Source organism: Amphibalanus amphitrite, unplaced genomic scaffold (genome assembly GCF_019059575.1).
Source record: "Amphibalanus amphitrite isolate SeventyFive unplaced genomic scaffold, NRLGWU_Aamphi_draft 001368F_arrow, whole genome shotgun sequence".
NCBI classification, from domain to species: Eukaryota; Metazoa; Arthropoda; class Thecostraca; order Balanomorpha; family Balanidae; genus Amphibalanus; species Amphibalanus amphitrite.
In genome coordinates this window covers 31,378-54,882 of record NW_024882861.1, presented here as the reverse complement: position 1 = coordinate 54,882, position 23,505 = coordinate 31,378, and the positions used below count along the sequence as shown (strand labels likewise).

The 23,505-nt window shown below is 51.2% G+C and overlaps 1 protein-coding gene across 4 annotated transcripts in view; it reads left to right on the top strand.

Moving 5' to 3' along the window:
* LOC122372517 (neuropathy target esterase sws-like) overlaps positions 1-22,797 on the top strand; it is a 36,546-nt gene extending 13,749 nt beyond the window's left edge. For 2 of the 4 annotated variants that reach the window (XM_043349753.1, XM_043349754.1), the window contains 16 exons: positions 1,223-1,566; positions 1,922-2,045; positions 2,391-2,721; positions 2,912-3,030; positions 3,414-3,527; positions 3,861-4,043; positions 4,387-4,542; positions 4,846-4,965; positions 5,198-5,384; positions 9,107-9,223; positions 14,033-14,213; positions 14,500-14,623; positions 15,081-15,263; positions 15,700-15,858; positions 20,376-20,670; positions 22,029-22,797. In XM_043349753.1, the coding sequence (XP_043205688.1) occupies positions 1,223-1,566; positions 1,922-2,045; positions 2,391-2,721; positions 2,912-3,030; positions 3,414-3,527; positions 3,861-4,043; positions 4,387-4,542; positions 4,846-4,965; positions 5,198-5,384; positions 9,107-9,223; positions 14,033-14,213; positions 14,500-14,623; positions 15,081-15,263; positions 15,700-15,858; positions 20,376-20,474 (2,541 nt within the window). In that variant the 3' untranslated portion in view covers positions 20,475-20,670; positions 22,029-22,797. Of the gene's footprint in view, positions 1-1,222; positions 1,567-1,921; positions 2,046-2,390; positions 2,722-2,911; positions 3,031-3,413; positions 3,528-3,860; positions 4,044-4,386; positions 4,543-4,845; positions 4,966-5,197; positions 5,385-9,106; positions 9,224-12,622; positions 12,740-14,032; positions 14,214-14,499; positions 14,624-15,080; positions 15,264-15,699; positions 15,859-20,375; positions 20,671-22,028 lie in introns of all 4 variants that reach the window. The other 2 variants (XM_043349751.1, XM_043349752.1) reach the window with 2 other exon arrangements.
* The last annotated feature ends 708 nt before the right edge of the window (positions 22,798-23,505 follow it).

Sequence of the window (23,505 nt, the reverse complement as noted above, 5' to 3'; positions counted from 1 at the left end):
TGGATAGCCCTGGACGGTGTTTCACGGCCCCGTGCTGCAGCACGCTGCGCTGCGCTGCTGCATTGTTGCGGCGGTTGCTATGAATTCGGCTCCACGCTAGCGTTGCGAGCCATAGGCGCGGGAGCCGGGGGGGGGGGGGCAGAAGGGGCAGCTTGCCCCCCCCCCAACTCTGGGGCCGTGGGGGCGGTGCCCCCACAGCTTTGAGACGGAATACCACACTTTTTTGCAAATGTTTTCTTTTTTGTTGAAAAAGCCGAGGGATGAAAAATAAGTGGCCTAAAACCGGTGAGAAAACTAGATTTGGGGGGACCCTAGGTTGATCTCTCTTATGGTGTGCCCCCAGTCGGAAAGTAGTTCCCGCGCCCCTGTTGCGAGCTTCCGAGTCTGTTGATGTTTCCATGGAAATTGGAAACCCAATGCACCGGTGCGCGCAACGCACCCTGTCTAAGCAAAATTTTACCATCGATGACCTCTAGTGACATGACCTCTGGTTATGACCCGATCCAAAATTGGCTGAAGTATTTTTCTTCTTTTTGCTTCTTTTGACGCTACTTCGAATATCACTTAAATGCCCAAAGCTGAGTTATAAGAATGATGCTCAATCCCCATTTCCCCTCCAACAGGGCGTGAGAGTCTAGGCATTCCTGTGGGGCACGGGCTAACAATGACTATATCATAATCATTGTGGCCATGAACATCTACTGCCATTCTTTAACACCGGTTTCGCTGCGCTGAGCGGTGGCCGTCCCGTTTGTTGGATTCTATAGCTGGCTGGTGGAAAGCGTTACCGGCCGCCCGTCCACCGCCCGCGGGCCGGACCGAGCGGTCCCGCTGACCCTACCTGACCTGAGCCCGGCGCGATATGGGACAGGCAGACGGGGGTTCGGCTCAGCGAAGGCAGCGCCCACTGGTGCTGGGGACTTTTTTAATAGACCTACTGTACAGTCGCTGGCTGCTGGAGAGGACATGAGATAACGCTGTAAGGGGTGATTTAACTGTAACCGCTTCTTGCAGCATACACCCACCACAGACATCTTGGCATAATCATTCATTATGCTCTGTTTCATCTGCAGATATCCTTGAGTTCGCTCGTTTGATGCATGTCGTGTCATCTAGCTTACTCAACCGTTCGACCGTTCTCTTGCTGTCAGGAAGAGAACAGCCTGGCGCTGACGCTACATAGTACGCCCCATCCACTGACTGCCCTCTCCCTCCTCGTTAGGAAGAGAACGGCCTGGCGCTGGTGCTTCACGGCACGCTCCAGGTCAGCCAGCGGCGGCCGGACAAACCCTCAGAGGAAGTGCTCATGTACCTGGCACACAGCGGCCAGATGGTCGGCGCACTGGCCGTCCTCTCCGGCGAGGCCAGCTTCTTCTCGGTCCGCGCCAAGTCGGCGGCGCTGGTGGCCCAGATGAGCCAGCAGACGTTCTACAACATCATGCTGGAGGTGCCGCAGGTGGTGCTGCACGTGGCCAACACGGTCATCCGCCGGCTGTCGCCGCTGGTGCGACAGATCGACTTCTCGCTGGACTGGACGCACATCGAGGCCGGAAAGGCCATCTATCGGTGAGCGGGATGCCAGAGTCGGAGAGAGTTGAGAGAGCTAGCAGGGAGGGAGAGGATATTTCATGGATATACCTAATAGATATTTGTGCAGCTGGGCCCTCCCTCGGAATTCTAACGGAATCGAAAATCAGTTCCGCCTCATAGACCACCTGGATCAACCAGATGGTCAGTGTGACTGAAGTTACTTTGGATATCTGCCGTAGGAAAAAGGTTAACAGGCCGATATTTGTGTGTCCTCTTCCATAATGTTTCTGAAAGTGGGATCAACAGCTGACGCGTCGAGTGACTCGTTTGTCTGCTGTTCTCACCGTCGTCCCTGCTCGCTCCGTCTGACGGCACCACCCGCCGTTCCCAGTCAGGGCGAGCCGAGTGACAGCACGTACATCGTGCTGAGCGGCCGGCTTCGGTCGGTCATCAGCCACCGCGACGGACGGAGGGAGCTGCTCGGAGAGTACGCGCGAGGGGACCTGGTCGGCATCGTGAGTACCTGACCGGTTCGACCGGGAACCGTGGGGGACAGGGAGTGGACGTGGGGCGGGGTAGGGCAGCGGTAAGGGTCTGGGCGAGCCGGTTATAATAGGCCCGGCTGGTGTGGTGTAAATGTCAGCTATGACCTTGCCCGCCCGTCCTCTTAGGTGCGGATTATCGTTTCCAATTGTCTGTCCGTCCGGGCGGCCAGGCAGAACCTCTACCCGTGTCTTTCATCCCTTGCCAAGTGAATACTGACATCAGTTCAATGCCCTCATGCATGAATGATCTGATATTCGTCCGTCCCTCAAAGACAGAGTCACTGACCGGCATGTATCCCTCCTCCTCCCCGTCAGGTGGAGACTCTGACGCAGACGGAGCGCAGTACCACCGTGATGGCTATCCGAGACACAGAGGTGGCCAAACTCTCCGACGGACTCATCAACTTCATCAAGCTCAAGTACCCGATCGTTGTGACGCGCCTGATCGAGCTGCTGGGCCACCGGATCCTGGGCTCGTGGAAGCGCTCGGCGTCTCCGCTGGCGGCTGGCAGCTCGCTCAGTGCTGCAGTGGTCGAGCAGCGGCCCAGTCAGACCAACTTCAACACGGTGGCGCTGCTGCCCGTCTCTGAGGACGTGCCGCTCGTGTCGTTCTCGTTCGAGCTTCTGCACAGTCTGCTGGCTATCGGTGAGTGGAGAGGGTGGTGGTCGGTGGCTGGTAGAGTGTAGAGTGGCTGCTAGAGTGTCTTGTTGTAGACGATGGTGGTTGGTCGTTAGTGGCGGCTGTGTCAACTGGTTTGTGTGTTGATGAGTATGTTGGTGAGTTTGTTTTGGGAGGGTTTTCGCTCATATGTGTGACTTATTTGTGTCTGTCACAGGACGGGCGACTCTGTTGACGTCCGAGCTGATAAGGAAGACGCTGGGAACGAGTATCTTGGAGCCGAGCAACGACCACCGACTGATCGCGTGGCTGGCGCAGCAGGAGGACCAGCATCAGGTGAGTAAGACGCTGACTCGTTGGCAGACTGATTCATATCCTCCCCATAGTGACTGCAGCTGCCCGATCCATCGATTTGCTGTTCTTCCCGCTCCCGCTGAACACCGGCCCAGTTATCTGTCTCAGCCGACGGGTGGGTGGGTGGGGAGTTTCAAAATGATTGACAGCCATTTACGTCTTTTCTCTGAGTTGTGTGTTCTTCCCTGTCACTTACATCAGGTTAGTCTAGTTTTGGGAATTATAATTTGTATTGTTCTGTGCCGGGCCTCACCGGCTTCCGCCGTGACCGCCAGGTGACCCCGTACCGGACCCCGTACCCCCGTACCCCGGGGACCGGTCAGAGTACCTGTGGCCTCTGACCGGTCCCCTTCTGTAACCTCCAGGTGACGCTGTACCTGTGCGACAACGAGCTGACGCCGTGGACCCAGCGGTGTATCCGCCAGGCCGACTGTATCCTGATCGTGGCCCTGGCAGAGCGCGGACCCTCCGTCGGAAAGGTGCGCCAAATTCCGTCACAGACCCTAGGTGTCTGGCCGCACTTACAGCCATTCCTTCTGACAGACCATGTAAAACTGATACTTCATGCGCCAGTGGCTACTCAATGAGATAAAAGTGTTGGAAATACCCGCTTTCGTTAACCTTACATGAGCTCAGTTTGTGGTGTTGAATTGTATTTCAGCGCTCATTCGCTCATGCTACTACTTTCAGCTGCCATTAGGATTGGTCGTTTCTCTGTTTCCCAAATTAAGGAACCGGCGTCAAAATTTCGACCCGTTGAGGGCTGACAAATGAGTAATGACGAATAATTGTTCCTCGTCCGTCTCTACCAGATCGAGAAGCAGCTGGAGACGCTGGCGGTGCGCACGCAGAAGGAGCTGATCCTGCTCCACCGCGAGGGGGCTCCGCTGCCGCGGCACACGGTCCGCTGGCTCAACATGCGCTCCTGGTGCTCCTCACACCACCACATCCAGGCGCCCAAGAGGCTGTTCGCCAAGAAGAGCCTCACAAAGATCGTGAGTGGAAGATAGTTTGTCGGATGGATGGTAAAAGGACGGGTGAGAGGATTGTATCAACAATACACTATCACGTGGTGGCAGTTACCTCGTCGAGCCAATATCAGGTGATGTCTGATGTTTGTATTTCTAACTAGCTCATATATAGCTCATATATGATGTGCATGTGTAAGGTGTGCGACTCCTTTTCTTTAACCACATGCATTTTGACTGTGCTAATTAGTCATTCCAGCATCATTCATCATGCCTTCATAATTTCGGTACCTACAGCCTGTCTGCCCACCATGTCTTGTCACTGCCTTCACATCCGACTGACCCCCCCCCCCCCCCCTGCTCCACGCAGCGTGAGTCGTACCGTAAGATTCTGGAGACGGAGCCGAACCGTTTCTCTGATGTCTCTCGGCTGGCGCGCCTTCTGACGGGCACCTCTGTGGGCCTGGTGCTGGGGGGAGGCGGGGCGCGCGGCGCTGCGCACATCGGCATGCTCAAAGCCATCCAGGTGAGGCACACAGTGTATTTTCGCATATGACTAATGAGATGCCGCTCTGCGAACGTGTTGTTGGTTGATGTTGAACTTAAATTGAACATGCCGTATAGTATATATGAATGGACAGGACACGTATACATAGCTAGCGTTATTAGTTCCTGTTCCAGTTGAACAGGTCTTTGAACACTATCCGTTGTGTTCCCGCCCACATGAGGCCAGTCTCCCCTTGCACTGTTTTCCGCCAATAGGCCAGTATCTAGTGTTTCTGGACATGTTTTCATTTCATTTGTATCTGGACCCGTTTTCCACCCACAGGAGGCCGGTATTCCCATAGATATCGTGGGCGGAGTGAGCATCGGCGCCTTCATGGGCGCGCTGTACTGCAAGGAGAAGGACCTGGTGATCTGCACGCAGAAGGCCCGCAGCTGGTCCATGGTGAGGACGGACGGGAATGTTACAGAGCCTGCTGTAGTGTATAAAGGCTGAGGTCGGTGGACTGGAGGTCTCAGTAGGTCACGGTCATCCTGTGTTTGAGCTTCGCAAGCTTTGTCAGATTTTCACCTTCAACATGTCCCGTCAGGCCGCTATCTCCTTTTCTTCAGCTGAAATGGCAGAGTGGCGTCCGATCTGAGAGCTAACCCTTCTCTCCCTCTCATCTCTCCCACAGAAAATGACGCAGCTGTGGCGTCAGATCTGGGACCTGACCTACCCGGTGACGTCGTGGTTCTCGGGCCGCGGCTTTAACGCCCTGATCCAGGAGGCGCTGGGCGATGCGCAGATCGAGGACCTGTGGCTCCCGTACTTCACGCTGACCACAGACATCACGGATAGCGCCATGCGCGTCCACACTCACGGTCGGTGCCGGGGGGGAGGGAGCGGGGGGGAGTGAGGGTCCGTGCACACGCGCCGGTGACGTGCCGGCTGGCAGGGAAGGGACTCGGGAAGGGAGGTCCAGGGGTCCACGATCGTTGGTGGGTGAATGGGAGGGACCGGGTGTACTGTGGAGAAAAGGCATCGGGAGAAAAGGGAAGTTCGGGAAATACAGTGCCGAACATTAGGGAGGGAGCGTGGGGTCTGTGGGATAACACCATGGGCTTTCGCGGGCGGGGGGCACAGCTTGGGGCCCTTGAATATTTCCCGTTTTTATGTGATTTTTTTTTGTGTGTGTGTTATTTTAGCGGTAGTGGCTTGTCTAACATGTGTGTGGTGAGCTTGTTAGGTGTCGTTGCTTCAGAATCTCTGTCATGCTTTTTTAGCAGTTTTTGCTGGAGTTTTAGCTAGGTTTCCCCTGTTTGGTGCACATACCTAACATGTTTCTTTATTTGCTAGTTTGATTTGGACATAGCTTTTATTTACCTCTTCTAGTACGTCTATCACGCATATTATGATGAAGCATTAACACATTTTGTACGTGTCAGCCTAGGGACTCTGTTACATTTCTTAATAAACACTAAAATGTTTACTTTTTTTACCTCAACCTGTTATTATGGCTGCGTCGTTTACGATAATTGATCTGTTTGTTTTGTTTTGTTGTCACGTTTTTGCAACACTTGACATTTTTGTAGTATGTTTAATTTAAGTTTGTTGTGTATTGAATCATTTTCATTGCCTTTCTTTCTCTATTCTGTTAGCTTTCGTGATTTGTTTACTGTCATTACCTCATACCTATCGTTTTCATGCTCAAATTACGACTTGTTTCTCGCTCTCAGCGTAAAGTCGCCGGCGTTCGTGTGTGTGTTTGTGTGCGTGTGTGTGGTGGCGAGAGGGGCATTCCACGTCAAATCGAACAAAAATCGGCTGTTTTGCACCTTACCATCAGCGATTTCATTATAAATTTGTGAGCGAGTTCCTGTGTGGCCCCGGACATTACATTGATGTTTTTTTGCACATTCTGACCACAGGTCTTCTAAATATAGGACATCAAGTTTTTACAAAATGTTGCATCCTTATATTTTTAAACGACCATAACTTTGGTTGTACTTGTTTGATTTGAATGAAATAAACCTTACTGTTTAGGTAATTTCTTCAGGATTTGTTTAGAATTGCACCTACTTAAATATATGACCTTGAAATTTGCTTAAATCTGTTCTTAAGCACAAATATTGAAATAACAAAAAACACGTCACCTTCGATTTGGCTCATTTTCATATATTTTATTGCCTACCATATTCTTAACAACCTGTGAAAAAATTAGAGTGGGCCATTCATAAGTTTTGAAGAAAATTGCACATATGCAAACGTATGTTAGCACGCGCAGTGGAGGGGGAAGAGCGAATTTCGCCCACCCCTCCTGTTTTTCGCTAATATCTCATAAGATTAATGCGAAATTAATTATGGCTACCTGTCAAGAATTGAATTGGACATCTCATCGTGCAAGCAATAAGAAAATCGGTTCACAACTGTTCTAGTAATAGCGGTGTAAAGTGAACATCCTGTCGCCGCAGCGACGCGGCGACTCGGCAGCCGGCGCCGACCGCTACGCGCCGCCTGAATTGTAGACTGTGCCGGGACGGAACGGAACGGTTCCGTCTTTACATCGCGCTCCCTACCGCTGATTACGTTCGATTCGCGTCAAATTTTGTGAGAAGACCAAGAAATGTACAGGCAATCTTATGGTGAAAGAATTTTGAAAATCGGTTGGTAAACAATTGAAATATGAACGTGTAAACACAAAATTGTGATTGCTGCGTTTCCCGCACCGGCCGAGCCCGCCTCAGCCGGCGACATGTTACTCTTAGCAGGCCTCTAACTGCCATATTTATTATTGGATTAACTAGAAATTCCCCATACATACTAAAAAATGTATGTTCTTTCGTATAGTGAAGTTCAAAAGACGTGAAGATATCGTTGCGTGATAATGTTTTCGTTGAATTTACTTCATGATGTATTTCCACACGGCTCAAAATTCACGGCAAAATACCGTTTGCCTGAGACACTTTTACTATGGAACGTGAATGCTTAACTACGATGACTATGCATTTCCATTCTCGCAGAGTTTGGGATATCACTAATCAGCAATCATTCGTTTCAGAAAGTGTACACAAGCAAGCATGTCTTGACTCTGTCTTTCAAGGTCACGCGCGGTTGCGTGATGTTGATGCATGAAAACGGCGTTTGCCGCGATTGTTATGAATGGCCCACTCCAATTTTTTCACAGATGGTTAGGAACATTGTGACGGACATAATATGTAAAAATTACCCAAATCGAAGGTGACGTGTTTTTTGTTATTTAAATTTTTCTGTTTTAATTCAAGGTCAAATGCATTTCAAGGTCACTTCAATTTAATTTTGTAATTAAAAATCCAACCCTTATCAATTGCCTATAAGACCCTGTTAATATCATTTCGATACCAGAAAAGGAACCAGAGTTATAGCCATTTAAAAAATTGATGTGTGGCATTTTTCGCTATATTCGATGACCTATATCTCAGCGATACGTTATCAAATTTCGAAAATATTTTACGTAACTCAGTTTTGAACCATGCCCAGTCTGCCTACAAATTTTGAGAAAAATCGAAGGGGATGACTGATTTCGGTGTTTGATTTGACGTGGAATGCCCCGAGAGTAACCACGGCACCGCTGCGCTGCTGTCCTCCGCTCCTCTCTCTTCCCGCTCTCGCGGTGCTACTCGGCCCCTCTGTCCCATGTCCACGCCTATCATTACCAGTAAATCCAACATGCCGCCACCTCGGTCCTCCAGCTGCGTCCTTTGATCCCTTAGAGATGCAAGGCTGCTCATGGGTCCCCGTCGGCCTCTTGGCGTGCATGCCTCCTTGGGTGCTTTTTAGAGTTGGATGGTTTCTGATTGAGTTGGGGAGACGTCTGTGAGATTTTTGATTAGTTTTGTTTGCCAGAATCTCAGAATGGGTGACATAGCCTGCAGCTGGGAGTGGCAGACTCAGAAACTTCGGTATCTTTGTCTCAAATGACTAACAGCTATTACCGACTTTGTAGTGTGCTGTAACCCTTTAGGTGCTTTTAGTCTCTAGTGCTCGGTCGCTGGATTAGATACATAATCGGAAATAATTATTTTCGTTGCACATACTGCGCGAATTAAGTGTCTTCGCTTTCCGTCACCGATAGTTCAGGGATGGCTCTCAAAGCCCACTTCGTTTAGGCATACTGACCTCGAAGCAACACAATGTAAATGGAAGTTTGATATTTTGGTGGCAAAAAAAAAAAATAGGCAGTAACTATTACGGATTTAACATTATGGATAAGAACGAAATTGCTGAGTCAGTACATACAGTAGCACACTAACCACCAGCGAAATTGCCTGCTTACGCTTTTATTCATACATGTGAATGATGTGTGGTACTGTGGTGGACAGCGGATGCCCTTGTGTGGAAGGTGTGCGAATGGTATTTGGTCTAACATCTACAGTACCCTGAATTTGCCTTATTGCTTTATATTCATTCATTGACATGCCTAGTTGTGGGATGTATCAATTACACCTGAAGCCACTACATAAGAACATGCATTTGTACTGGTTGCGGCGGATGCCGTGCCGCCGGGTCCCCCGCCGCCCGCCGTATGCTGAGCTGCCCGTCCGCCGTACCCGGGTGCGCGCCGCAGGCTCCCTGTGGCGCTACGTGCGCGGCTCCATGTCGCTATCGGGCTTCATGCCGCCGCTGTGCGACCCGCGCGACGGCCACCTGCTGCTGGATGGTGGATACGTCAACAACCTGCCAGGTAACGCCGCCAGAGACACTGACATTGATACTGACACACTGACACCGACACGCTGACACCGACACACTGACACCAGAGACAGAGAAGACACCAGACACAGATAGACAGACACCAAACAGAGACCGATACGAGACACAGACACCGACACCAGACATAGACCGACACCAAAAACAGACCGACACCAGACACAGACACCGACACCGGACACAGACACCATAGACACAAACACATACACCAACACCAGACACAGACACAGACCGGCACCACACAGATACCGACATCAGACATGACATTAACTTTGACCCGACACCGACACGGGCACTAAGACGGGTGCAGATAAACAAACAATACCAGTGCGGGCGTCGCATTATGTTGTTGGTGATGAGCAAAGACCGAGTCGACCAGGATGACCAAACTGTGCGCTAAGAACGGTGATTTTTTACTGAAAACGGCGCACTTTGGGAAGAGGGACTGTTGTCTATACCTATACCTTGGAGGGACGTGCCTTTTGTATGCTTGGATTGGGGGACGGAGGTTGCCATAGCTGCTCACAAGTGTCTAGTTGGGATGCTTGGTCAGGATTATTTTCCCATTGGGTAACGCAAGATCAAGCTCAACGCGACTTTGTTGCATGAGTGTACGGCTAATTGGGCTGTCTTGTCCTTAACCTTCTGCTAGTGTTTGGTGGTGCTCTCAAAGTTGTGTGACATTTCTGGTGTGTTGTGTCGTGTGTGCCTGCGTGCTGGTTGACGGTCGCTGGACATTTGTGTACCGCCTTGCATTGGCAGCCGCCAGCCGGGTTTCGCTAGGGCTCGGTATGGGGCTGATTTTAGCGAAGTATATATAGCGGGGGTGGATTTGTGATTATCAATGGTTTAAAATTTGCAGACGCGAATTTTTGTGATGATATGTTCATGGTATAACAATGTACATTTTTACACGCATAAACGTGTCTTTGCATCTGCTTCTGTGAAAGTGGCAGTGACGTCGGGAGAAAATGTTCTCTTCCCGCTCCGTTTTCTCAGTTTGGGCTGCCAGGCCGGCCAACACTCGCACCGCATGCTCCGCCCTCTCTTCTCCATGCACCAAACTAAACGCACGGTCCGTGGTGGTCGTCCTCTTCAGCGTTCTCTTTTTGTTTTCGATATTTTATCCTGTCTGTCGTACTGGGAATATCCTTTTCCTTTTTCAAACTGTTTTTATTGTAACTCTTAAAATATTATTTCAGTTTTTCATCAGTTCCTTCACTTCATTTCCTGTTGTCTTCGTGAATATTTGATAGCTAAACTTGCTTTCCTATTCGCAATTCCAGAAAGTTTCTTTTTCATAGCAATCTTCTATAAATTCAGTTTTTAGGTAAACGTTATGTTGTGGCATCGAATCGGGTAAAAGTTTGATCTCGGTGGGTTGAGCTGTATTTTCTGCCCTGCAGTCGGTTGATTGTTCATTAACACGCCATTCGCTTGTACGTTACGGTGACTCTTCCTTTACGAGTAGGTAAAGTTTAAAGAATGATAATAGAAAATGGTAAGCTAATGTGTAGACTTTTCTACCTGGGCACATTACTCCAAATTGACGCATGAAACACCACCAGCTGGCCTACAGGGTGTCTCAAAAGTTCGTTGACAGGTACCAGCCATGCTTTTTTGTCAATAATTCTAAATCAACCATAAATTAAGTCGAAATTTTGCATAGGCATTGGTAGCAACCTTCCTCAAGCAGTCTCATTGTTTTCAAGCGCATTCGACCCTTCATGAGCCCACAAAAAGGGTTCATCTCTGACCATGGGTCAAGCATGAAAATGGAGGTCGCAAAATCGGCTGAGAAACTCTCTGTTTCAGGAGTAATGGGAATGGTTAAGTCGGAAATGACACATGGCAAAGTGTCGGCGAGGATGAGTACAACATGATGATCATCTAATAAAAACGGTTGCTAAAATTTTTGAAGGACAAAACCATGCGAGACTAACAGCGTTTTGAACGACCCTCGTACGGCAGCAGACTCGTGCTCCGGAAAGCAGCTGAAAATGAAGGCATAACTATTGAAAACTGACAAGAAGCTCACAGACATAGTTTACCCAGTTTCAAAAATTGCAGTTCATCGTAAAATAAAGACAAAGTATCATTTGAAATTGTTTATAATATCTATAACGCTAAATTTTTGGGGAAAATAACACGAAAATAATCAATACCAAGGACAACTGACCCTCCAAAAGTGTCAATTAATGTAAAGTTTTATCTTACGAAGTTTCAAGAGGCAGATCTGGAGCGGATAGCTTTCTTTTAGACACAAAATCCCGACAAAACCACACGATGGACAAGTTTTGGCCGTTTACTAAGCAGAACCTCTCCTGAGGAAAACACTCCGCAACCCAGCGAAGGTCTTGGCATGGGGAATGACGAGCGTTTGGGATTTGCAAAATTTGCACGATGTGTCTAAGAAACAGATGGCCGACACAATATGCTTCTACGATATGCTGCGAAAATTTTCCCCTGGCACTTCCCATTTGTTCAGGAATGGGGTTGTTTTGAAAAGGAAAATGGTGCTTGGGAGGTCGGCGCCAGTCATTCATGAAGGAGTTAGCGCCAGAGAAGACCTACAAAATACTCACGGATGGTGTCGATGCAAGCTGTCGGCTTTCAGGGAGAAGCGGGTGTTGCCGGGGAGCTCGTCAAACCTAAATCCGACGCAGAAACTGCAGGGGATTCCCTTACAAGAGCTTGAAAGCTGGTAACCTTTTATCAGCCTCCGGCAGCTGACGGAGCGACGAAAATCGGTATGGGCAAATATTTTTGGAGATACAGCAAAGGGTTTGATTTCCAACCTCCCGAATCATTTGTCAAAGCATGCATATTTGTCTAGTGTGCACACAGACACCAAAACCTTAGATTTTTGGCCGGTTCTTATATGCTTTATGGGCATGGGAAATGTGTCAACGAACTTTTGAGACACCCTGTAGTGCACCCTGAACTATGCCCTTGCCCATTCATAATTAAACTCCTCTTTCCTATATTACCCAACAGCGGCTCGTCCCGAAGTATCTGGCCAGCTTCAGTCCATGGACTTTTTTGGTCATTTTAACTCCATGATAGTGCTAGTGATCCATGATGCAGCCCATGTCTCACCCAAACCTTTAAATGTTAATGATTGTCATCGGTTCCATGGCTGGTGACTTCCGGGCACGATTCTCATGGCTAGGTCTCTCGTCATCGCGCAACTCATTCAACAGGCTTCAGTCTTCACCTAACCCGCATTGGGTCCTCGCCCTAGCCCTGTCCACGGGTCATCAACCTCGACCTAGCCCGGTCCCCTGAACTCCCTTCCGGCGGCGGCAGCCCGGCGGTGCCGTCGGTGACCCGTCCGGTGACCTGTCCGGTGACCCTGCGTGACCCGTCGTAGGCACCCTGTGGCGGTACGTGCGCTCCAGTATGAGCATAGCCGGCGTGCTGCCGCCCGTGCCGGACCCGGCCGATGGCCATCTGCTGGTGGACGGCTGCTATGTGAATAATGTGCCAGGTAGGACGCTAGTGCGGGGAATTACCTGCCAGGTAGGACGCTAGGAGGGGGATTACGTGCCAGGTAGGAGTGGGTCCAGTCGCCCAAGTCCCGCCGCACCAAGACGTCATTGGCTTGCCGCTGAAACACAGCGTGACTGAGGATGTCCCAACTCCCAACATGCTTAGTTTGGCTCTGTTATGAAATTAACATCGAAGGCTCGATTTGACGGGAGCTATGCTTGACTTGCTCGTCTCGCAATAATGTTTGTTTCAGCAGCAAGCCACTGTCCGTCAATATATATAGCGCGCACCCACACAGCATGACTGTCACATGCCGTCCGCGAGCGCGTCCTCTCGCTTCTGGCTGTCGGGCTGGGCATTTGTCAGCCTGAATGACGCCGTTCGTGTTACACGCTTGCCAAGCTTATGTCACTCACATCGCTTACAGCTTACTCTCACGGCACAGGATACATTGGGGAGTTGAGACGGTGGCAATTCGTAACACAGAGAAACAACTTTCACTCGTTGCTTTATGCTTGTATGTTTGGAGAAATGAAAGGTCGCGGTAGAAATTTTGAAAGACGAAACTTGTCTTATTGGTTGACTTCATTCCCGGCTTGATACACGTCGGAACAATTTTCAGATGTGAGGATCCCGCCTGCGGATTTCCATCCGTTAAATATTTAATTAAATTGATGTAGAAGAATGGGGTAGTGATTTACCTACTCGAGCTTCCTCTGCCCATTCTTATGTATAAAGAGCCTGGGCCAAAGTGATACTCTTTGCTAGCTCGTTATTCTAAATCCACGACTTGTATCAAAACACTGTTCAATGAACGGGCTTTCTGCCGGGTTTGTGGCAGCCCGTGTCCGTTCCCCAAAGTGCGCCGTTTGATTCGTTCCAGTGGGTTCCTTCGGTTGGTCAGGCGGCTCGGTCTTTGCTCATTCGATGCTATATTTTATGTGTAGTGTAAGTTCTAAAATTACAATGAATCGGTCATGGTAAAACATTTTATCCACATAATTTGACAGTTTCCAACGTGCGTTGTGTTTAGTGACTAGTGATCAATGCAAATGTATGTTTAGGATAAGAGGCATGTGTTCTGAAGTAACGGTCGCACTGAAGTATGTTATCCACAGCGATATTTTTGCAGCATTGCAGCATTCGATTGGCTTTTGATTGATTTTACCTAGAGTCTAGACCACATGCATCGATCCCACGGACACCTCTCAGTGTTTACCCACACCTCCCACCCCGCCCCACCGCTCTGTCTAACCCCTGCCCCCCCCCCCCCGTCCCCCGCGCGGCGCAGCGGACGTGATGCGCTCGCAGATGGGCGCCCACATGGTGCTGGCCGTCGACGTCGGCTCGCAGGACGACGTCAGCCTGACCAACTACGGCGACTCACTCTCGGGATGGTGGCTGCTCTGGAAGCGCTGGAACCCGTTCGCCGAACCCGTCAAGGTGCCCAGCCTGCCCGACATCCAGTCACGGTGGGTGCCGTTGGGGAGGGGGGGGGGAGGGTGGGCAGGGGACGAGGCTGATAGAGTGGTATCCTAATCTGACTATGGGTGTTTGGTCTAGTTTTACATTGAGTTCAATAAAAAACTGGTCATGTGCGCGAAATGTCTTCTAGATCTCGTTTGTCAAAAGTATTATGCTTGACAGATGTTATTTATCTAAGTGACTTATTTCGTTTACCTTTTGTTCTGCTTTACCGTCACTTTCTGGTGCGTTCTCCGCAGCTCACAGCTGACTCTTATCCCCGCTCTGTTTCAGGCTGGCGTACGTGTCGTGCGTGCGCCAGCTGGAGGAGGTGAAAGGCTCCGACTACTGTGAGTACATCCGCCCGCCGATCGACCGCTACCGCACACTACAGTTCGGCAGCTTTGACGAGATCAAGGTAAATTAGCGCTTTGACCGCTACCGCACAATCCAGACGAGATCAAGGCAAACTAGCCCTTTGACCGCTACCGCACACTACAGTTCGGCAGCTTTGACGAGATCAAGGTAGTGCCAACTCGACGTGTTTGTGGGCGTTAGTGGGGGGGGGGGGGGGTATTGTTCGGAATACTTCAGATTCTTCGAATTCTTCGGGGGTATCTGACTCGGCTTTCCTAAGGGCTTGGGTATGTGATGCTGAAGCGGAGGACTATTGATTGACTGTCCCGCCCCTAGCAAGTGTTCATAGCAAGTTATTTTTACCCACGATCCGGGGATCGTGGGTATAATTTGCGGTTGTAAGTGCATTCAAGACGTTTCGCGATCGCCTGGCCGATTTCATCATTGTACCCGTCTGTTGCTCGGCAGATCGTCTGTTACGTATCCTTGCGTTTATGTATACATGTGTCTCTCAACAGGATGTCGGCTTCGCGCACGGCAGCGCCTACTTCAGCGGTATGCGTAAGGCTGGCACCCTGCAGGCGTTGTACGACCCCAAGAGCTCTGCGGCCGTCGCCCTGGAGACGGCCTCTGGTCAGCCGAGGAAGCTCTCGCAGGAGACGCCGCACGCGCCGCACAAGTTCACCGACCTCGCTCAGATGGTGAGTGGCGGGGGATCGAGCGGGGAGATGTGTGAACACATGGAGTTTTGGGAATGCATTCAACTTCTTTCATAGTTAGTAGTTTTGTAACGATCGTAGAAAGATAGTGGTTTTGTGACATTGGAGAGATTGTAAAATCAAATTTCGGGGAGAGATCCCTGAATCATCCGTCTAGTGCGGTGCTGCTATTTGAAGACTGGGCTAGCCGCACCATCTCACTGTTGTATCCGACGGTGCGGGTATGCCGGGTCCGGGTCCTTTACAGCTCCCTGCACGGCAGTCTAGACTGGTTATATGAGTCGGGAACTGACCTATACCGATTCACTGCTGTGCTATTACAGCTGTTTCGAGTCCGGATACCGCAGAGTTCCCTGTTGTGCGACAGTCCGGACTGGTTATGCGAACTGTAATTGACCTGTTCCGTTCCCTGCCTCAGGTGTGCCGAGTGCGTGTACCGCGCACGTCCATGTACGACAGTCTGGACTCTGACGAGGAGGAGGACAAGCCTGACTGGACGGGCGGCAGGGCCGGGCGAGCGACCGTTACCGAACAGGGCTACCACTCGGAGCCAGCCGTCCAGCGGGGGCTCTCCAAGGTCAGTGGTACTAACGGGGCTCTACTGTATGTGCTACCACTCGGAGCCGGCCGTCCAGCGGGGGCTCTCCAAGGTCAGTGGTACTAACGGGGCTCTACTGTATGTGCTACCACTCGGAGCCGGCCGTCCAGCGGGGGCTCTCCAAGGTCAGTGGTACTAACGGGGCTCTACTGTATGTACTACCACTCGGAGCCGGCCGTCCAGCGGGGGCTCTCCAAGGTCAGTGGTACTAACGGGGCTCCACTGTATGTACTACCACTCGGAGCCGGCCGTCCAGCGGGGGCTCTCCAAGGTCGGTGGTACTAACGGGGCTCCACTGTATGTACTACCACTCGGAGCCGGCCGTCCAGCGGGGGCTCTCCAAGGTCAGTGGTACTAACGGGGCTCCACTGTATGTACTACCACTCGGAGCCGGTCGTCCAGCGGGGGCTCTCCAAGGTCGGTGGTACTAACGGGGCTCCACTGTATGTACTACCACTCGGAGCCGGCCGTCCAGCGGGGGCTCTCCAAGGTCAGTGGTACTAACGGGGCTCTACTGTATGTGCTACCACTCGGAGCCGGCCGTCCAGCGGGGGCTCTCCAAGGTCAGTGGTACTAACGGGGCTCTACTGTATGTGCTACCACTCGGAGCCGGCCGTCCAGCGGGGGCTCTCCCAGGTCAGTGGTACTAACGGGGCTCCACTGTATGTACTACCACTCGGAGCCGGCCGTCCAGCGGGGGCTCTCCAAGGTCATGGTACTAACGGGGCTCTACTGTATGTGCTACCACTCGGAGCCGGCCGTCCAGCGGGGGCTCTCCAAGGTCAGTGGTACTAACGGGGCTCTACTGTATGTGCTACCACTCGGAGCCGGCCGTCCAGCGGGGGCTCTCCCAGGTCAGTGGTACTAACGGGGCTCCACTGTATGTACTACCACTCGGAGCCGGCCGTCCAGCGGGGGCTCTCCAAGGTCGGTGGTACTAACGGGGCTCCACTGTATGTGCTACCACTCGGAGCCGGCCGTCCAGCGGGGACTCTCCAAGGTCAGTGGTACTAACGGGGCTCCACTGTATGTATTGTACTACCACTCGGAGCCGGCCGTCCAGCGGGGGCTCTCCAAGGTCAGTGGTACTAACGGGGCTCTACTGTAGGTACTACCACTCGGAGCCGGCCGTCCAGCGGGGACTCTCCAAGGTCAGTGGTACTAACGGGGCTCTACTGTATGTACTACCACTCGGACCCGGCCGTCCAGCGGGGGCTCTCCAAGGTCGGTGGTACTAACGGGGCTCCACTGTATGTACTACCACTCGGACCCGGCCGTCCAGCGGGGGCTCTCCAAGGTCGGTGGTACTAACGGGGCTCCACTGTATGTACTACCACTCGGAGCCGGCCGTCCAGCGGGGGCTCTCCCAGGTCAGTGGTACTAACGGGGCTCTACTGTATGTACTACCACTCGGAGCCGGCCGTCCAGCGGGGGCTCTCCAAGGTCAGTGGTACTAACGGGGCTCCACTGTATGTACTACCACTCGGAGCCGGCCGTCCAGCGGGGGCTCTCCAATGTCAGTGGTACTAACGGGGCTCCACTGTATGTACTACCACTCGGAGCCGGCCGTCCAGCGGGGGCTCTCCAAGGTCAGTGGTACTAACGGGGCTCTACTGTATGTACTACCACTCGGAGCCGGCCGTCCAGCGGGGGCTCTCCAAGGTCGTTGGTACTAACGGGGCTCCACTGTATGTACTACCACTCGGACCCGGCCGTCCAGCGGGGGCTCTCCAAGGTCGGTGGTACTAACGGGGCTCCACTGTATGTACTACCACTCGGAGCCGGCCGTCCAGCGGGGGCTCTCCAAGGTCAGTGGTACTAACGGGGCTCTACTGTATGTACTACCACTCGGAGCCGGTCGTCCAGCGGGGGCTCTCCAAGGTCAGTGGTACTAACGGGGCTCTACTGTATGTACTACCACTCGGAGCCGGCCGTCCAGCGGGGACTCTCCAAGGTTAGTGGTACTAACGGGGCTCTACTGTATGTACTACCACTCAGAGCCGGCCGTCCAGCGGGGGCTCTCTAAGGTCAGTGGTACTAACGGGGCTCCACTGTATGTACTACCACTCGGAGCCGGCCGCCCAGCGCGTAATTCTTTTTTCCACCCAAAGGAAGGCGCTATACGGAGAATATCCCATTGCGTCATTGAAAAGTGACTTACACCTCTCACCGGCCATCTGGCTGCGTGGTGTAGAGGTGAGCACACTCGCCTCGTGATCTATTAACTAGGGTTCGATCCCCGCCGCCGGCCGAACTTTTTGGCGCGTTGTAGGTTAGGTTGTAGGTTTGTAGGTTGTAGGTTGTAGGTCTGTAGGTTAGGTTGTAGGTTAGGTTGTAGGTTGTAGGTTTGTAGGTTGTAGGTTAGGTCAGGTGAGGTTAGGTTATGTTTGTTTTTGTTTGGTTTGTTTACCAAGAAGCATCTTCGGGTATAGCGCCTTCCTTTGGTTGGAAAAAAGAAACACGCCCGTCCAGCGGGGGCTCTCCAAGGTCAGTGGTACTAACGGGGCTCTACTGTATGTGCTACCACTCGGAGCCGGCCGTCCAGCGGGGGCTCTCCAAGGTCAGTGGTACTAACGGGGCTCTACTGTATGTACTACCACTCGGAGCCGGCCGTCCAGCGGGGGCTCTCCAAGGTCAGTGGTACTAACGGGGCTCTACTGTATGTACTACCACTCGGAGCCGGCCGTCCAGCGGGGACTCTCCAAGGTTAGTTCAGTGGTACTAACGGGGCTCTACTGTATGTGCTACCACTCGGAGCCGGCCGTCCAGCGGGGGCTCTCCAAGGTCAGTGGTACTAACGGGGCTCTACTGTATGTACTACCACTCGGAGCCGGCCGTCCAGCGGGGGCTCTCCAAGGTCGGTGGTACTAACGGGGCTCTACTGTATGTACTACCACTCGGAGCCGGCCGTCCAGCGGGGGCTCTCCCAGGTCAGTGGTACTAACGGGGCTCCACTGTATGTACTACCACTCGGAGCCGGCCGTCCAGCGGGGGCTCTCCAAGGTCAGTGGTACTAACGGGGCTCTACTGTATGTACTACCACTCGGAGCCGGCCGTCCAGCGGGGGCTCTCCAAGGTCGGTGGTACTAACGGGGCTCCACTGTATGTGCTACCACTCGGAGCCGGCCGTCCAGCGGGGGCTCTCCAAGGTCGGTGGTACTAACGGGGCTCTACTGTATGTACTACCACTCGGAGCCGGCCGTCCAGCGGGGGCTCTCCAAGGTCGGTGGTACTAACGGGGCTCTACTGTATGTACTACCACTCGGAGCCGGCCGTCCAGCGGGGGCTCTCCAAGGTCAGTGGTCCTAACGGGGCTCTACTGTACTGGGGACTCTCCAAGGGCAGTAGTTCTACTTCTAACAGGGCCCCGCTGACCGCTCCACTGTATGGAGACTATTCAAGGTCAATGATTCCTGACCAGGCTTCCTGTTACATTTCCGGGCTAAAATGGTGCTAATCGCTGCTTCGAATATGTTGTATCACCCTTACATAATCTGGTTCCGGTATACGTCAGAATATTATTTCATGAAAAAATGCGAGTTGTTCATTGCAACAGTCACTAAATATCAGTTTCGAGTTTCGAACACGTAGCAGGTGACCTTCGCCCGACTTGGCTCGTCAAACTCGGCGTCTAGTCGAATTTCGGTGGCATAAACCCGGCCCACTTCCCGTCGTCGGAGCGTCTGTTGGTAGCAAGCCAGCCCGGTTATTTCTGTGTCCGGTCACATGTTCCCTGGCGACAACTGGTCGCGCTGCGTCGGACTGATGGCTGGGCGGTGTTCTCAATCAAATTTGTCGATTGGTGGATGATATAATGATGTTTTTTTTTCGCTATGCAGGACAATTTCGTTAGATTCAGTGCTTTAAGTTTTTATGTTGTCGTTTAACGGTTACTGACGTTTGGTGCCACCAGTTGAAGTTGTTCGTTTCGTGCATCAATCCAATGCCATTTCAGAATATTAAGCACCGCAGTAAGACTTGATGCTCGACATTTGATCGATAACCACCCGCCCCAAATGCGTGTGCCAGTGTTGATATCTCACCAGCCGCCATCAGACCTTTGTTTGTTTGTTTTGTTCGGTTATGCTCTTTTGGTCTGTCGAGACTATTTCAGAGTCGGAAGGATGATATGAATTAGGATGAGACATTGGTCTTGGCGAGCACCCTAGTGAGTCGTCGGGGCTGAGCCCATTCAGTGGACACTGGACAGGCCACCCAGTCCCCGTAACACTCACTGCACCCGACTACAGGCGTGCTCCTATGGAAGCTTCCCGCATGGGATAAAGTTGCCCGTCCAGCCCGGAGCAGGGGGTTGAGGCGTAGGGAGCAGGATTTGACTATCCTGAGGATGGAAAAGACGGAAGGGTGTGCCGTCAGACCCGAGAATGGTGACCCTACACCAACGATTGACGTGAGTCTGCCGCGAGTGACGTTTGCCGTCAGTGGGTGACGAGTGCCGTCAGTGAACTGACGTGTCTCCTCCCTCTGCTCCCCAGGTGGAGGGCGCCTCCAAGGGCTACTTCTCCGAGGTTTCCGACGTGGACGTCTCGGAAGGGGCCGACACCGCTGACCTGTCCGACGAGCTTACGCCATAGTGTCCCGGGCTTCCGTAGACGTCGGTAGGGGCGGCCGGTGCCGCCAGCGCCGCCTGTGGGCTGAAACAGGTACTAGCAATGCAATGACTAGCCGGTAGGGGTGAGCTGCGGCGCGTCGTATAGCAAGGCGGGCTCAGTGTTAGGAGGGCAACTAGGCGACTACTTTGGCTGGTACTTAGGGACGAGCTACCCAGTCATTTATCGGGGTTACATGAGCACAGTAAATACGTATTTAGCCGCTAATTCGAATTAGGAACGCATTACCGACTCATGTAACCACCTGCTAGTACGAATCGGCGATCCGATCCGCGGTTACATGAGCAAAGCAAATACGTATCACGATCGGATTCACCGCTAATGCGAATCAGGAGCGTACTACCGACTCATGTATCCACCTGCTAATACGAATCGGCGGTCCGAACAAAATCCGCTGAGAAAGAGGCTTAGAAGCGAATAGGACCAAGATACGTATTACAGGAACTATTTCTTCGCAAAAAGAAACATTAAAATGCAAAATAATAGGTATTTTTTCATTTTCTTCTTTTGAAATAATATTTAAAAAAAATATGTCGGTATTTTGCCAAGTTTTTAACAATAAATATAGTGAAAACCAAATAGTAAATATCCACATAATTTCAGTTGAAACATTTTTCTGACAGCACTACAGACGAATCAAGAGAGGCAATTGCCCAATGAGTCAAAGCAAGACAACTTTATGTTCAACTTTTTTTTGTTAAGTTAATTGAGAATGTTTTGAGCAGATTAAATGCAAAAAAGACATAAGATAATAAATTTTTAATTTAGTCACCTCTATTGCTACGGAAGTGCGCCACATTTGTATGCTATTCCGTTTGTAATGCGCATCGGGCCGAGAGCCAAACTAGATCCGTTTGACGTCACTGATACGAATTTGCTCATGTAGTCGGTGCACTGAATGCGTTCTTGGGGAGCGTAGTGCGTATTTGGAACGGATCGCTCATGTAACCGAAACGTCCGAGGCACACGATTCGGGCCGTATTTCACAAGAACTATTCTTTGCTGACTGGAAGCGTCAAAATTCAAAATACTTAACAATTTTTTTATTGGCTGCCTCGTAGAAAATAGTAAAAAAATGTTGGTATTTTGGTTTAGTCTTTGCATGTGAAATAAAATGAATGAAATATTTTGATAGATAATTTTTTCTGACCACCCTGCTGTCGCTGCATGGCGAATCAGTGCCCACTGACTTAAAACAAGAAAACTTTGTTTTCATTTTTTGATTTCATGTTAATTTTAAATGTTTTTGAGCCTATCAAATGATATAAGTATTTAAAATTTAGCTCAGTCGTCCCGGTAAATGCCGCAACTGCGCCATGACTGTACGCTAATCCTATTCCGTTTGTGATGCGAATTACCGGCCGTCGAGGAGTCAGCCCGGGTGAGCCAAACAAGATCCGTTTGACGTAGATAAAACGAATTAGTCTCATGTAACCGGTGCCGTAGATCCGTTTGTGGGGAGCTGATGCGCATTAGCGTAGTGCGTATTTGGAACGGATCGCTCATGTAACCCCGGTAATTGGTTGCTTTGTTTTCAATGAGTAGCGGGTACAAGGAGGCTAATTTATTCATCGTTGAAGCATGGCGTGCAACTCAGTAGCTGGTTAGCGCTGCCGCTGCAAGCTTGCCATGCTGGGCGTCATTGTAGTCATTTTGGGTGTGCTATCTTGCCGGATATGCAATATATGCAGAGATTGTTCGCGGTGTAGTGGTCTCCAGTGCCTTATGTGTGCCGTCGGGCTCAGAGCTGTTGTGGAAGGCGCACCCGGAACGACTCCGTAGCACTGAAGCTGGGTGGTTGTGCCGTGTCGTAGATTTAGGCTGAGATGTGTTATGTGAAAATGCCAACTTGTGTAAGATGCTCCAAAGCACATGCTTTCAAATTAATGTTATATAATAAGCAATTGTATTTTCGCTGACATGCGTTTCAGGTTGTAACAGCCGATATTAAATCCTCTCGTCACTGCGTTCGTGGTTCGACGAAAAATATGTGAACACTACTTTTTTTGTCGCCACAGCAAATGTTGGTCATTTTTCACCGTGGCTAGTGGATATCCTGCCAAAGGTGCTGCGCGCCGTCCCGGGAGTGGGGTGTGCGGGCGCTAAAGTCAGTCACCAGGACGGACTGTGCTTTGTCTTTCTGTGCGGTTTGTGTGCGAACGCTGCTATAGTGAACCGCGCCATGTTGGAATGGCCGAGCTTCGCAGTCACTGTCCAACTAGCAGGGAGTCCGATTATACCGTACGCTCGTATATACTCGCCTGAATATATGTCTGTGTGAAAGAAATGCTGTCTCAGTTTCTGCGCGATGAACTCGAGTTCTGCTACTGGTACCTATATACGGTAGGTATTGCAGAAACAAATGTAGGTTTTGTCATATACAACGTACGCTACGCGGAAGTTTTTCAAATTTCAACGGACTAGCAACATGCGTAGCGAGGTGCGTATGGAAGCTCGAGACTTCTCAAAAGTCTGATGTGAAGCTGACTGGTATCTTGGTTTTGACATTTCACCACTTAACCCGCGCACCGACGGGGGCGGGGCGGTTGACCGCCCCCCCCCCCCCCCTAAGGCTTTTCGCGGATAGCGGAAAAATCGCGGCGCAAATTTGGCATGACCTTTCCCTCATAAATTTTACTCATGGTGTGCAAGTTTGAACCTCTTGCCTCTCAAGATCAGGTCACCTGGTGACCTGGTCACTTCGAATGACCCAACCTCAAATCACTTATTTTGCAACTTTTTGTCACCGTGTCAGAGCTACAGTAGATGACGGAGGCTTTTGAAAGTCGGAGGATGTAATGAGGTCATGGATGGCTACAATTTATACCTCGGAATTTTGATATCGATGACCAGGTCAATTTCTTATTTCTTGACCTCCCCATTTTAAGTCAATGGGGGAAAATCAACCTCTTGCCTCTAAAACGAGTCGGAATGGCCCGATATACCAAGAATTACTTCATATACGATCAATCTGACTACCTTGAGTCCTTTTTTG